Source organism: Camelus bactrianus, chromosome 9 (assembly GCF_048773025.1).
Source record: "Camelus bactrianus isolate YW-2024 breed Bactrian camel chromosome 9, ASM4877302v1, whole genome shotgun sequence".
In the NCBI taxonomy this organism is placed as follows: Eukaryota; Metazoa; Chordata; class Mammalia; order Artiodactyla; family Camelidae; genus Camelus; species Camelus bactrianus.
The window spans coordinates 57499288-57513588 of record NC_133547.1 but is presented as its reverse complement, the minus strand read 5'-3'; the positions used below and the strand labels follow the sequence as shown (position 1 = coordinate 57513588).

General features: G+C 46.5%; 1 protein-coding gene across 3 annotated transcripts in view; it reads left to right on the top strand.

Annotated features, from left to right (window-relative positions):
* HYDIN (HYDIN axonemal central pair apparatus protein) overlaps window positions 1-14301 on the top strand; it is a 381838-nt gene that overhangs the window by 340886 nt on the left and 26651 nt on the right. For 2 of the 3 annotated variants that reach the window (XM_074370458.1, XM_074370459.1), the window contains exons 68-78: window positions 74-234; window positions 2492-2589; window positions 3366-3573; window positions 4764-4976; window positions 5446-5584; window positions 6653-6818; window positions 9301-9448; window positions 9872-10079; window positions 10572-10793; window positions 11252-11421; window positions 12843-13041. In XM_074370458.1, the coding sequence (XP_074226559.1) occupies window positions 74-234; window positions 2492-2589; window positions 3366-3573; window positions 4764-4976; window positions 5446-5584; window positions 6653-6818; window positions 9301-9448; window positions 9872-10079; window positions 10572-10793; window positions 11252-11421; window positions 12843-13041 (1932 nt within the window). Of the gene's footprint in view, window positions 1-29; window positions 235-2491; window positions 2590-3365; window positions 3574-4763; window positions 4977-5445; window positions 5585-6652; window positions 6819-9300; window positions 9449-9871; window positions 10080-10571; window positions 10794-11251; window positions 11422-12842; window positions 13042-14301 lie in introns of those variants that run through there. The other variant, XM_074370460.1, reaches the window with a different exon arrangement.

The following is a 14301-nucleotide window of genomic DNA, read 5'->3' as shown; positions in this document are numbered from 1 at the left end:
TGTCTTATCTCCCCATTTTTCCTGTGAAGTGGCTGGCTCTGCATCACTGAGAAGACAACTGGCTTTGTTACAGGTGGTAGAGATGGATCCTGAGCCTGCTCACTCAGTTCTAGAAGAAAACTACCGAGAACTGCAGCTACAGATCAGTGCCAACGTGAATTTCGCCTCATACCAGTGCCAAATGAGTGATGTGCACTTTAAGGAAACACTGGTTTACCAGACCCGAGTGTTTGAGTGAGTCATCAAAAGCCTCCTGACCCTCTCAGAGAAGTTCTTTCATCCCTCATTTACTCACTCCATCAAACTTTTATGCAGTGTCCACAACATCTGTGTACGCCGCCCTAGAGGGCCTTCATAGGTCCAGTGAAACATTCAGACCACAAAACTATTGAAGTTCTCGTTTAAAATCAAGATGTAGACCTGGAAGCACAGTCTACCAGGAGGGTGGCATCAGGCCTCAGTGAGACCAGTCCTTGCAACAGTCTGTATCACCACCCAGGAACTATTTTTGTTGGCCCCCAGTAACCACTCAGAAAATACCCACACTAGTGGTCATGGGGTCCATCTTAGCTTAGAAACCCAATGACCAATAGAAGCCAACATTTCTCAGAACCACTGTGTGACTATAGCTTCCAGGATCCCTGGAGGGGATGTGGCCAGTTACAAGAGTCACTGCACTCAGAGACCCCAAACGCTATGCCTTCCCTCCAGGTGATCATGATTCCTCCCAGACCTAAAGCAAGTTACCAACCGCAGGTCGTTTTAACTATAAACAAGATTGTCTAATAATATAGCTGGCATTTCTCCCTTATCAGGTTTCCAGGGAAACAGAGCTAGAAAGTTAATTCAATGTCAAAATTGTCTTTAGAAGGAGAAAGGGTTATGTTAACCCTTTAACCACACTCAGATGATACAAGGACACCTTGAGTCCTGCTCTCAGAGAGCTCATGGCAGGAGTTTGGGGAATGGGTGAAAATAGGTATGATGGTTTGGTGTTCTGTGCATGCGGCAAGTGTACCTAAAACAGACCAAGATATGGGGAGACACAGAGTGTCCGGGAAGGCTTCCCAGGCAAAGTGGGGCCCAGCTGAACTCTGGAGGACAAATAGGAGCTGACAGGTGAAGAAGTGAGAAAAGGGGCCTTTAGGCAGTGAGAGCAACATGCGCAGAGACAGATACAGGGGGAAGGCCTGTGACTGTTCTTTGAGAATCACAAACGCAAAAATGTAAACCACTGACATTCCTAGTTTATAAAAATTAGTAATTAACTTGTTCAACTCATTTTACATTTGTGGCACTTAAATTGTCCTCTCAAATTATTACAGAACCAAAAGATAAGAGATGGGACATGGGACCTTCTGCTGACAGCCATTTCACCTATAGCAGGGGTCGGCAAACAGTGGCCCGCGGACCAGACCTGGCCAGCTGCTTATTTGTGCAGATAAAGTTATGTGGGCACACAGCCACATGTGTTCATTTTTGTACCATCTCCAGCTGCTTTTGCACGACAACAGCAGAGGGAGTAGTTCCTGCAGAGACCTCTGGCACGCAAAGCCAAAAAACCTTACTATCTGGCCCTTTACAAAAAAGTGTTGACCCCTGACCTAAACCAAGAATGTTTTACTAAAAGTATTCTGTGCCACTGAGATTGCTCCCCTTTATAAAGATTTTCTTTAGGATAAAGACCAGTGCTTGTAAATTCACACAATTCATAAATTCACACAAGCCCCTGTGGTCAAAGCTTGACTTCAGACATAGCTGCATGGTCTATCTGGACTGGATTAATGGAAATCTAATCCCTACACCCCACCCTTAGACCTACCCCCCCACCCAATTCTCAACCCCTACTTCTCCCCTAAAACTAAGAAAAGCGTGTGTGTTTCTGTCTTGCACAATCATTTTCTTGTAACTGTCTGCAATCAAGTTTACTAGTGATTCAAGAAAAAGCTTCTATCTCCCGGTTCTTGTCTGAGAGCAAGAAAAGTCTCCGCCAATTCAGAATTTGAGACAAGTCTGTGTCTCAGCCAGTGAAGGGGTCTCAGGCAGGGGTCAGAGGGGTTCTGACCACCAGATGTGGTTTGTTTCTGATTGAAGGTGATTCAGGAAGGGAAGGGCTATGGAATTTGCACCTGAGGAAGGTACTGTCCTGTGAAATAGGTTTTGTTTCCTTCTTCATGGGAAATTTTCAGGATTACCGTGTTGCAGGCTGAGAGCTTATTGCCTGGGGTGTCAGTGGTATGCAAGATGACTTAAGTGTTAAACATTTGGATACTTTTAATAGCTATGTATATACTTTATGTGTTTTAGAAGGAAATATAACTAGTACATCAAAGGCATGATTTCAGATAAAATTGCTTAAAACTTGCCTTTGAAGAAATATTTAAGAAACAAAATGATTTAAAGAAAGAAATGAACAGTACAGGCAATGTGCCGACAGCACAAAAACCATCTGTAGCACATTTCTCAGATCCATTTCCTGATCTGTTTGCAGGTTTGAACTGATTAATTCAGGAAGCGTGCAGCTAGAATTCAATTGGATCTCAGAAGAGACGGCAAAGTCTGTCAGCTTTGCAGTGCCAGATATCCAAGGTAAACGCAATGACAGGTAAAACCCAGGGCTTGAACTTTTCCCAATTAGCCTTGTTCATGGAGAAGACTGCTGCTCCAACTATCCCCGAAGTAGCAAAGGAGAAGCAGAGCAGAGCCCTCTTGGCATCTACGGAGCCTAATAGGCCTGCGAAGCTCAAGAGCTGACCTTGTCCTTCCAGGAGCCCAGACCCTGGCCCCCTACTAGGCCAGTGCCACCTCTGATGGATCCCTAGAAGTCTTCTCTTTTAGATTTTAACCTTCTCAGAGATTAGAGTCTTGAAACTGATGAAAGCTATGATCCCCAGGAAAATACACACCAATGCCCAACTCACAGTCAGTACCTGTGAAGTACTTTAAAAAGGGCCCAACACTTGATGGGCAAGTGTCCATTACCACTGTTTCAATTCTGGAGATTCCCAGACCTTCACAGCTCCCAGGCTGTGAACCCCTACTTTTAAACAATGATTCTTCAAAAATTATGTTTTCAGCATATTCTTGAGGCCGATGACCCAAAGACATCTACTTAACCCCCACCCCCATCCCAAACCAAAAAGAAACAAACTTGAAAACTTGATGGAATTTCTGGAAGTATTTTTCATGGGTCTCTTGGAGAGATAGGAGCCAAGTCCTTACCCCAGGGCCCAAAGTTAAGTATACCTTCTGGACGAGGTGAGCTCACAGACCCCACAGAGGTGCCTCAGGACTGGGAGTGTGCTGCCTTCCACCCGCCCTCCCCTGCATGTGCAGAGTATCACTGGCTCTCTCTCTGCCCCCAGGTTCCTCCCAAAAAGACCAGCCTAGCCAGGGCACGCTACACACAGGCAGCACTCTGGACAGTGCCATGGACCACTGGAACGAAGCTTCCCCGCCACCCTTCTCTGTGGAGCCTGCCTCGGGCATCGTGCCCGTGGGGAAGACTCAGAAGCTCAAAGTGAAATTCTCCCCACTGGAGGTTGGAGACTTCGAGAGCATTTTTATCTGCCAGTAAGGACCCAAGCTCCCTGCACAAAGTACTGCAGCTCTTCACCCCTCTTCTGTCCCACCATGACCACCATTCTTTCCAGCCTGGGCCCCTCCACAGCACCACATAGCCACATTTCCCTTTGGAAAGGTCAAGGGGGCCAGCCTTGTGAGAACAAGGAGCATCTGGTCTTTTGTGTTGCTCATCAACCCTCTGTAGACTCAGCCTCTCGCCCACCTCCCCATCCCCAGCCATACACAGGATTCCACTGGGCAACAGAAAGGTGGGTGGGCAACCAGGGGGCACCTAGTCCTGGGACCAGCATAAACTTGGGGAAGTTTTCTTATATCTCTTCGGAGACTCAGTTTCCTCCTCTGTACAATGCGAATAACAATACCCACCTTGCAGAGCTGTTGTGAAGACTAAATGAGGTGATTCAGGTAAAGAGCTTAGAACAGTGCCTGGCACACACATCGTACAATAAGTATTAGGTGGTGGCGGCGACAAAGGTGGTAGACCTGGTACCCAGTAAGTGAGGAGCCGATGGGCAAGATCCAGTTAAAGGAAGTCAGTCAATAACCTCTGGCAGTGAAAGTGCCTGATGGGGTACCTGCTCCCAGGGAAGCCCCGTGGAGGACACCCACCTCAGAGGGAGTCTGTGATCCATGGCCTAGGGTGGCAGAGACCTAGGTGAGCCCTAAGAGTGTCCAGAAATCCTGCAACCACAGTGCAGGGACCCTTCCTACACCTGGGCCCCCTAAGCTCGGTGCTGGTGCTAGAGGTCTGCTCATATCCAGTTCACTTTTTCCAAGGGGCTCAGGGTAGCTTTTTTAGGATATCTGGGTCATTTCTTATATCCCACTAGACACATATGAGAGGGCCCAGAGGGCTAGACTCTGCTCACTTTACAGCAGGGAGATTTTCTCGCCATTGATAAAGGAAGGACTTGAGGCCAGAGAAAGGTACACAGAAGGAACCAGAATTCAGGCTCTTCATACTCAGCCCATTCATGCATTCGTTCACCCAATTTTTAATTAATGAGTCCCTACTGTGTACTTCAAGGAGCTGAGCTTATGTTGTCGATCAAGGCAGATGCAGCCTCTGCTTTCATGGAGCTCTCATTCTAATGGATATGAGATTTATTTCCACCAATTGAGAAAGCGAAAAATGATTAAAAAATTTAAAATAGATAAGAGTAACCTTATCCTCTCAGGATTCCTAACCTGCTACCTGGAGAGCAAGGCCCGGTCCTGTCAGCAAAAGGGCGGAGCAACCTGCCCTTCTGTCATTTTGAGCTGAAAGACTCGGACTACATCAGAGGTCATCGGCGCAACCCAGACCTCCGAGGGCCTAGCAGTGGGGCCCTGGACCCGCACACTCGGGTGATCGAGTTCATCAGTGTGGGCATAGGAGGGAGGAACCTCCGGTGAGTAGTTCAGTTTCACGCTGGTTGAGTTCATGTCAGTCAGTCCTTCTAAAAACTCAGAGGAAGAATTCAGAGAAGCAAGCTAGACTGACACCTAGAAGCAACACTCCATATCCTGGGATCTGACTTCAGAGAACTACAGTGAGAAAGCTCAATTCTGTCTCCTTAGTTTTGACACTGGGGGAAATTTGGAAGATGTAAAAATGTGATCACTGACTACCACCTTGACCACAGAGGATCCCTGGGACAGAAGGGCCCTGGGCATCACTACTACTCCTCAGTCCAGAATTCTAGCCAGACTTTGGTCTCCCAACTGAGATGCAGTTTTTGCTCCTACAGTAACAAAGTGCCCAGAGCAGTTCTGATTCCCATGTAAGGGGACAGGCACTAGGGCAGATCCTAAGAAAGCTTCCCTTAATCCTCAACTCCCTCACTCACTCTCTGCTTTTAATTCTTTCCCCTTGGCCAGGACTTTTACAATCCTGAACCCAACCAATAGCACCTACTCCTTCTGCTGGATCTCTGAAGAAATTGAAAGTCTCCAGAACCCTCCAGCCTTCACATGCCTTACAGAGAAGGGCGTCATCCTCCCTGAAAAGAAAGCTGAGGTGTGTGTGAATGGGGACCACTTGACCCAGGGCTTTAATCATTCTGTCCCATCCCCCCCCCCGATCCCAACCCCCATATAGCAGGCGTGCTGTGGAGCAGGGGTAGAGTTAAGGAGAACAGACTAAGGGTGCATTCATCAACAAGAATTTCTTGAGTGGCTACCTTACATGTTAGACAGTCCTCCTGAGCAATGGTTGAGCTCTCTTGGTTGGCCATGGAGAAAGAGAGAGCTCTAGTATTTGAAGCTTTAAAAATTGAGATTATTAAAGCAAGGAAAGGAGAGCTGGACACCACTGCCTGGGGACTCTAGGACTCATACAATAACAAGGGACTGACAGCAGTGAAATAAACAAGGGACTGACAGCAGTGAAAGGACACAGATGTGTTTTTACTTGGCCAGGCCACAGGGAAAAACAGAAAAATGGAGTCATGTCACATGGCTTTGTCCTAAAGCTCACACAGTGATTTAGAGCAGAGGGTCAGACTTAAAGAAATATGAACTTGCTGACCAAAACAGATCCATGGGCCCCATGTACTGTGAGTTCCACAGAGAATCTTGGAGGCAGGAATAAATCCATGAAACAGAAGTTACAAATTCAGAAGCCCTCAGGAAGTTCACACAAATGAATGACACCATCCAAGGGGACAGCGATAGGGAACGCTGGGCATCAGGGCTGGCTAGCTGTAGTGCTTCTCTGCAGCTCACCACACAGACGAGTGGGCCCAGAGCTGCTCATTCTCCCAAACTTTTCAGTAAAAGCCAAAATTACAAATTTCTATTTGAACCTTTCCATTTTTGTATGCCATCCAAAGACGTGGCATGAAATACAGCAGCCTAGCCAGCAAAGGCAGTGAGCAGGGTAGACCCCCTTAGAAATATTTGTGGGCAGGACACGCAGACATTGATGTTTCTAGTACAGCCAAACTTACCTGCCCTTACACAGAGGGTAGAAGGTGGTGCGCTGGTAATGTCAACCAGCGTAACCCCAGTGCTGAGAGCCTCCAAGGCCACGTGGGTCAGCAAACAGAAGGGGCTCTAACTGCTGTGCTCCAAACTGTCTTCTTAGATCGTCTTCCAGTTCTCACCTTCCCATCTGGACATCTCAGAAGCATTCTGGACTTTCTTAATCCCTGAACACAACATCACAGTCCCCTTCCTGCTGGTAGGCAAAGCCAGTGACCCTCTCATCATTCTGGACAAGTCACATATCAACTTCAGTTGTCTCCTCATTGGTAAGGCTGCCCTGTTGGTTTATTTACAGTTGCCATGATCTGGGGAGGGGAGTGAGACCAACCCAGCGATGAGCCCCAGGAGCAGACTTGGGTGGGGAACTCTTCCTCGTGCCTTCCAGAAGCACGTCAGAGGGCCTCTATCATTGTTCACAAGGCCACAAAATATTTAACCTCCCAATCTAATCTCCATCAAGTGTCTTCTAAACTCACACAGTAATAACCTAAGGAAATTTAGGAGGCTTGTTGCGGCTCTTACTTGGAAGATTCCTCTGGGGCCTGGACTGACTATGTTTATTTCTAGAGACCCATATCATCCCCATCCTACTTGCATGGGCCGCCAGATTATGACTGTATCTGTTTGCTTCTTGGTCTTTGTCACAGTGTCCAAATTTCTCTGCCATCCTTTCACACGTTTATCTGGTTCTGCAAATATTACTGAGTCCCTTGTATGAGGCCAGCACTCTTCTGTGAGCTGGCGATACAATGGACCAAGCCCAAGTCCCCACCGTGACGGTAGTTAACATTCTAGTAACAACAAGCAGACCACCAAAAAATGAGAAAACAAAACATATAGCATGTCGGATGCTGAGGAGTGTTCTAGAGAAGAATAAAGCAGAGTAGGGGAAATAAGGAATGCCAGTATGGGAAGGTGACTTTGAGCAGACACTTTGAAGGAAATAAAGGAGGTGATTGCCAGGTCTCTTACAGCACTACCAATCTATCACATAGATGTGATGTGTGTGTGTGGTGTGTGTGTGGTGTGTGTGTGTAAAATGCGATGAAAGTCAGAGGATTTTTTAGTAATTCATTAGATTTTTTTATTTGTAAAAGTAATACTCTTTACAAGTCAATCAGTGTGGTGTTGTATAAGGAAAAATTTAATAAAAATCACTCCCCACCCATTCTATCTCACCCTGTCCTTTCCGACAAAGGAAACCAGTGTTAACAGTTTGATGTGTATCATTTCCACACATTTCTTGTACTGATGCATATAAATAGATGAGAGGAGATTGTAGTGTTTGGAAAGGTTTTGAACCAAGAAATGGGAAATGCAGCATAAGAATAATAAGACAAACAGAATTTAATCTAATGCAATAATGGTGCATTTCCATATAATTATTATATCAACAGATTAAAGAACAACAAGGTGATCATATTAATATAGACTGAAAAGTCATTGCTAAAAGTCAGCAGACATTCTCAACAAAAAGTCTAATAGGAAAAGAGAAAAAAACTTAAATAAAGATGAGCCAAAATCAAGAGGCAAATTTTATCTTGTCATAAACCACTAAAATCAATTCAATTAAAATCAGGAATTAGGCAAAGGTGCTCATTATCACCATTATTATGGGACAATTTCTTAGTGATTTTAGCAAATACAATAAAATAAGAAAATTAAATAATTGGCATAAATATTGGAGAAAAAGAGACAAACTATCTCATGCTGTTGCTGATGATTCATACATAGATAACCTCAAGAGACTCTAGAGAAATGCAAAATAAACTACTAGAATCAACAAGATACTTTAGAAAGTAGCTGGATACAAGATACATATGCAACCAATGGTTTCTCTTTCTTCTAGGGATAAGCACCTAGAAACAGAAACAAAAAATTCCATTCAATATTGATAAAATCTATATAATAGCTAAGAATAAATGTAACAGGAAAAGCATAGGACCTATATGAAGAAAACTATAAAATCTTATTTAAATGCCCCCAAATAAGATCTGAACATTTGTCAATTCTCCCCAAGTTAAACACAAATTTATCAGATTCCAATTAAAACCTTAACTAGAGTTGCAAGAAAAAAATACAAGATGCACAGTTAAATTTTAATTTCAGATAACAATGACTAATCTTTTAGAATAAGTATTCAGTATAAGTATGTCCCCTGCAATATTTGAGACTTACTTGTACTAAAAAATTATTTGCTAAATCTGACAACCTTAGTCCTGAAAGGATAGGGATGAGGGGAGACTGGGTAAAATGATTCTAAAGTTTATGTGGAAAAGTCAATGCTCTACAATAGTCAAGAAGAGTAAGAAAAAGCCAAATAGTGATAGGAGGTGTGTTAGTCAGAGCCCTGTCAGGATACTCATGACATACCCAAAGTCTAACCCAAAAGAGTTCGCTGCAGGGGTGATTTACAGAGATCAGGGCAGAGCTAGGCGTCTACTCGCCCCCATTGACAAAAGCAGGAGGGCATTGGGTCTGAAGAGACAGGAGAATCCCAGGAGAGCCCATGTGGCAGGGGCAGGCAGTTGACGGAGTCAAGTTCTAGGAGGAAGGAGTAGAGTTCCCTTGGGAGGAGCTAAAGGAAGAGAGGTAGCCAGAGGCCGAGGAGCTTGGAAAAGGAGAGCAAAGAAGTCAGAGAATCTCTTCTAAGAATTCTGGCCTCCTCTGTCCTGTGGAGCAATATCCGCTGAGACACTTCGGGAGCAGGCCTGAGACCTCCCTTGAGGGCCACTGTTTCCTCCTCAGGCAGAGAAGCCAGAGAGACAGTGAATGTCATCAACAAGGAGGAGCAGGGGTTCAGTTTCGCCTTCCTGGACAACTCCCGATACTCCGAAGGTTTCAGCAACAGCCTGGTCGTGTGTCCCATGGAAGGCTGGCTCCCACCACTGTCCAGGTAAAGGAAAAGGAAGCCCCTGGGACTACACTTGCCCCACATGGCAGGGGGCCCAGGCCTGCCAGCCAGGAGAATCCGTTTGCTTTAGAGTGCGCTGTCTATGAAGCCTCTCCCGACTCAAAATTTAGATATTAACACTTCCGTCTCTGTCCGGCTCATTCCCTGCTGTTCATTTTCCTGATGAATTGTGAAGCACGAGAACTTTAAGCTCTTGTGCTTAGTATTTTCTTATGTTTGTATTCTTTTCCTTGCTTTTCACTGTGTTTATGAATCCATAAAGCAGTGGCCACCTTGCCTGGCAAACCTTCAAAATTCATCATGATTTGGAGTTCTGGTGCTTTTTCTTCAACATGTATCTGCTCATCCATCCCACCCATATTCTTCAGGAGGTTTTATCTAGTCTGCTGTCTTCTTCCCCCACAGGTTCCCAATTGATATTTTCTTCACACCAACGCAGGAAGGAGATGTGAATTTTAATTTGATCTGCAACGTGAAAAAGAAAGTCCACCCTCTGACCTTAAATGTCAAAGCTGAGGGCTACGTTATGAATGTAGAGGTCAAGTGCAAGGACAGGACTGGCTCCATCACTCTCTTGACTCCCAACCAGACCACCATTGTCAACTTCTATGAGGTAAAGGTGGGAGTGGACTTGCCCTCTTGTTTCCACACTGGCTGGGAAAGGCAGTACAAGTGAGTATTAGCTGGATCTCTGTTTCAGCTGCCAAGAGACCAGAACAGAAACTCTCCAGCAGCAGCGCCATCCCCAGAATGTGCATAGTTTTGATGGGAAAGCTTTTCTCATTTTACATTCCAGGGGTTAGAGAGATGGTAGGGAAGGGGGAGAATGCTTGTCCTAAACACACAGGAAGGATGTTTTGCTACCAGGGGACATCGAAGAATTAAATTGTCATCTTACTCTTCAGCTCTGAGGGGCCCCCAGCACTTAGTAGCTCTTGCTGGGATATCTGACTACACTAAGCTCGGGATACTCAGCTCACTGGTGTCGTCTGCCATCCCTACACCCAAAGGATGTTTTCCTCCAACATGTTACAGATCCTGACCCCAGAGAAGAGAACTGTGGTTTGCATTCATTCAACACACAACACTACTCTCTGTCTCTCAGGTGGAGCTGAATGAATGTGTCCAGTGTGAATTCGGTTTTATCAACACTGGAAAGTTCAACTTCAGTTTCCAGGTGGAGCTGTCCGGCCCCAAATCCCTGCTGCAGTACTTGGAATTTTCCCCCATCGAAGGCAGTGTGGACGTGGGGCAGAGTGCTCACACCTCCCTGTCTTTCCAGCCATTGAAGAAGTGTGTCTTGAAGGACCTGGAACTCAAAATCAAGGTGAGACCATTTAACATTGTCCAACACTGAAAGCACTCACAGCATTCTTATCTTGAGAACTCTGTCTCATGGCCACCCTTAGCGGCAAGGGAGGATGGGAAGTGACAGATTTTTCCCCCATTAGCACATGGGCAGCTAATCAGAGTCCTGCTCATAAGGAAGCCTTGCGAAGGATGCTGAGTGGGAACAGGCCATCTCTGCCACGCCCCTCCGCCTTCCAGTGGAATCGTTGCTGCAGGAGCAAAGCAAGAGTCAATGTCAGATCCTGTACAGAGTAGTCCACCTTGTTTTTTTTTAATCAACAAACTCCTAACCTGTTCATCAGAATCTCTGCAGATGGAGCCCTGGGACCTGAATTTTTTTAAAGCACTCACTGCTTGCCTCCTTCACCCGAGGGCCTAAGGACCCTTTCCTCTCACATCTCCCAGTCACACTCCACCACCCTTCCCTCCCCACAGATCAGCCACGGTCCAACATTCACGTGCAGCATCTCAGGCTGTGCCGTGAGCCCAGCCGTCCATTTCTCCTTCACCAGCTACAACTTTGGGACCTGCTTCATCTACCAAGCTGGGATGCCCCCATATAAACAAGTTCTGGTTGTCACCAACAAGGAAGAAACATCTATGAGGTAAGCAGGCTTCCCAGAGCTTCCAGATGACTCTGCCACTCCTGTGGGACCTCCCGCCCTCACACAGGTGACGTCCCGCCAAGACAGAAAAGGAAGGACTGTGGGAAAGAGTCAAACATAGATGGGCATGCATCTGGAGTCTCCCTTCCCCTGCACTAACAATGATAATTGGGTAGCATGAGCTACTCTGCTATAAAACAATCTTCTGAAAATGAGGAGGGCAGTGCCAAATGACCTGATGTGAGGTTTGGCGGCCTCCATTTATTTTTCCCATGTACTAGATGTGGAAACTGAGGTTTGAAGAGTGAAAAAGTTAATTTCTCAGGCCAGTGACCTTGCCATAAATGGCAGATCCTTGCTGAGCTTAAGCCTTCTGATTCAAATCCCACCTCTGCGCCATCCCTGTGTAGAACATTCCAGTCCAGGTTTCTGGGCCCTTTTCAAGACCTAACAAAACAAAATCTCCAGAGACCTGTGTTTATTCAGAGTTCTCTGGATTAGTACTTTTTTCAATGACAGAAATGTTATGTATCCGCCCCGTCCGATACAGCGGCCTATAGCTACATGTGACTGTGGAGCACTTGAAATGTTACTACTGCCACTGAGCAATGATTTTTTAATTTTACTTTATTGTAATAATTTTAATTTTGCTAGCCACATGGGTCTAGTGGCTACCGTATTGGCTAGTACAGGTCTGGGTTCAAGTCCCAGAACTTCTCTGTGTAACCTGGGGCAAATTTTTTAAACTCTCTGTGCCTCTTTCTCCTTGCCTGAAGTGAGGAGTAACAATACTATCTCTCCAACAGGAGGGTTAAATTAGTTCAGCTCCCCTTGAGGAATGTTTCCTATGTCCCCTGTTTAGCGATGATTTGGTCACTTCATCCCATTGAATTCTCACAGCCACCTCATGAGATAGCAATCACTATCCCCATTTTACAGATAAGGACACAGTGACCCAACTGGGCTAAGTCATTTTTCTAGGGTCACACAGCTAGTGATAGAGCCTGGATCCAAACTCCTGTCTGTCTGACTCTGGAACGCATACTCCTCTCCACTATGCTCTCCCCCCAGTCACTTCAGCAAGCACTTCCTTCTGTGAGAGGGTACAAAACCACAAGCTGCATTATCAAGAAAGGGAGGACAAAGAAAGGGAAAGGAGCCCCCGGAAAAGGGTCAGGAGACTGAATTTGAGGCCTGGCTCTGCCAGGATCTGGGGATATGATCTGGGACAAGTAGCTTGACTATGCCCGGAAAGTGTGGGCTGGATCATTGCCGAGGTCCCTTCCAATCCTTAAATTCTGACTCCAGGACAGCAGGGCAGGACATGCAGCAGTGCTCAGCTTGAAGAGACTTGGGGTCCGAAACAGTCCCGCCAGGTTGGCCATCTGAGAGCTTACACACTGTCCTCCTGTTTTCTCTAGCATCGATTGTCTGTATATCAATACCAGCTACCTCGAGGTGAATTTCCGAGTCGATGTGATAAAGCCAGGAAAGACACTGGAGATTCCGATCACCTTTTATCCACGAGAAAGCATCGATTATCGAGAACTCATCCCCTTTGAAATCAATGGGCTCTCACAACAAGTAGTTGAAATCAAAGGGAAAGGGACTGAAATGAAGGTAAGAGACAAGTCGGGGAGATCCCCGGACTTGGCACCCTCCTACCCGCCCTTCCCAGCCACCTTCACCCACCTGAGCCTGCACCTTCCTCCCCTCCTCATCACCAGCCCCCCGTCAGTCCCACCCAGGGTGAATTGTCAGAGCAGACTCAAGTGAGTCACGTGGATCTCACTCAACACCAAATACCAAACTGTGCTGGATCAACGGGGACAAGTAGTCACAGGCCCTGGAGAAACATTCTTCTCCTTGGAGAAATTTGAGACTATCAGATGCAACACCCCAAGCATGTCCTTTTTCTCCCATATTGGGGCGTGTTTTGTTTTCAGGTTTCATAGGCAAGGTCTGTTATAAGCAATGTGTACAAACATACGTTGCAGTGATAGAACATCCTTCCTTAACACCACGTTGACTAGCGCTTTCCAGCCAGTCGCAGGTCCCAGGAGTATACTCGATTGAGGGTCTTTCATCTACCAGGTGCTCCTCATAGAAAGCGAAGCCCTTCCTTCCCAGTGTCTGGTAAACATTTAAGGTGTCTGTCTGGTGGGAGTATTTGCATTTCATGGGAGGTCTGGGGAGACTGAAGACCTTCCAAGAGTCTCAGTAGTGCATGGGACATTTCAGCAGCCCAGAAAAAAATGGGAGGGCTATATTCTTGGCAGCCTTCCCATCAAACCAGGGGAGCAGCAGGACCAGGCATGCGGTGTGTCTGCACCCGAGCTAGTGGCAGTGTCTCTTCTGACATAACTGATTCGTTCCTGTGGTCATTCTTTCATTCATTCATGGCACATCTATGGCGTGTAGGTACTTTGCAAAAACCCAGAGGTGACCTCCAGGAGCTCACGGGCTGGTGCTGGAGGTGCTCTTGCCTTTGCAGACAACTTGGAAACTTGTGAGCTGGATAGAAAGATCGTTGTGGCGGTCAGGGGGTACAGTTTGGTGACTGGTCAAATGACAGTGACCAGTGGATGCTGCTCATTGGGAGTTATGCCATCCTGGAGGGCAAGGCCCAGCCTGATCTGGGCCTGATCCAGGCCAGCATTTGGATCAGTGCTTTAGAGGAGGACTCTGAAGTGAATCTCCTTGTCCACCTCCACTGCCACCATCATCTCTCACTTCTCAAGGCTCTCCATCCTGCCCCTTCCAGTCCATCCCCACAAAGGAGCGCACCAGAGCCCCCCACAAAATACACGGCTGATTTTGAGTCACTCCATGCCTCACTGGCTGCCCACTTCTCCCAGAATAAAACCTGACACCCCCCAG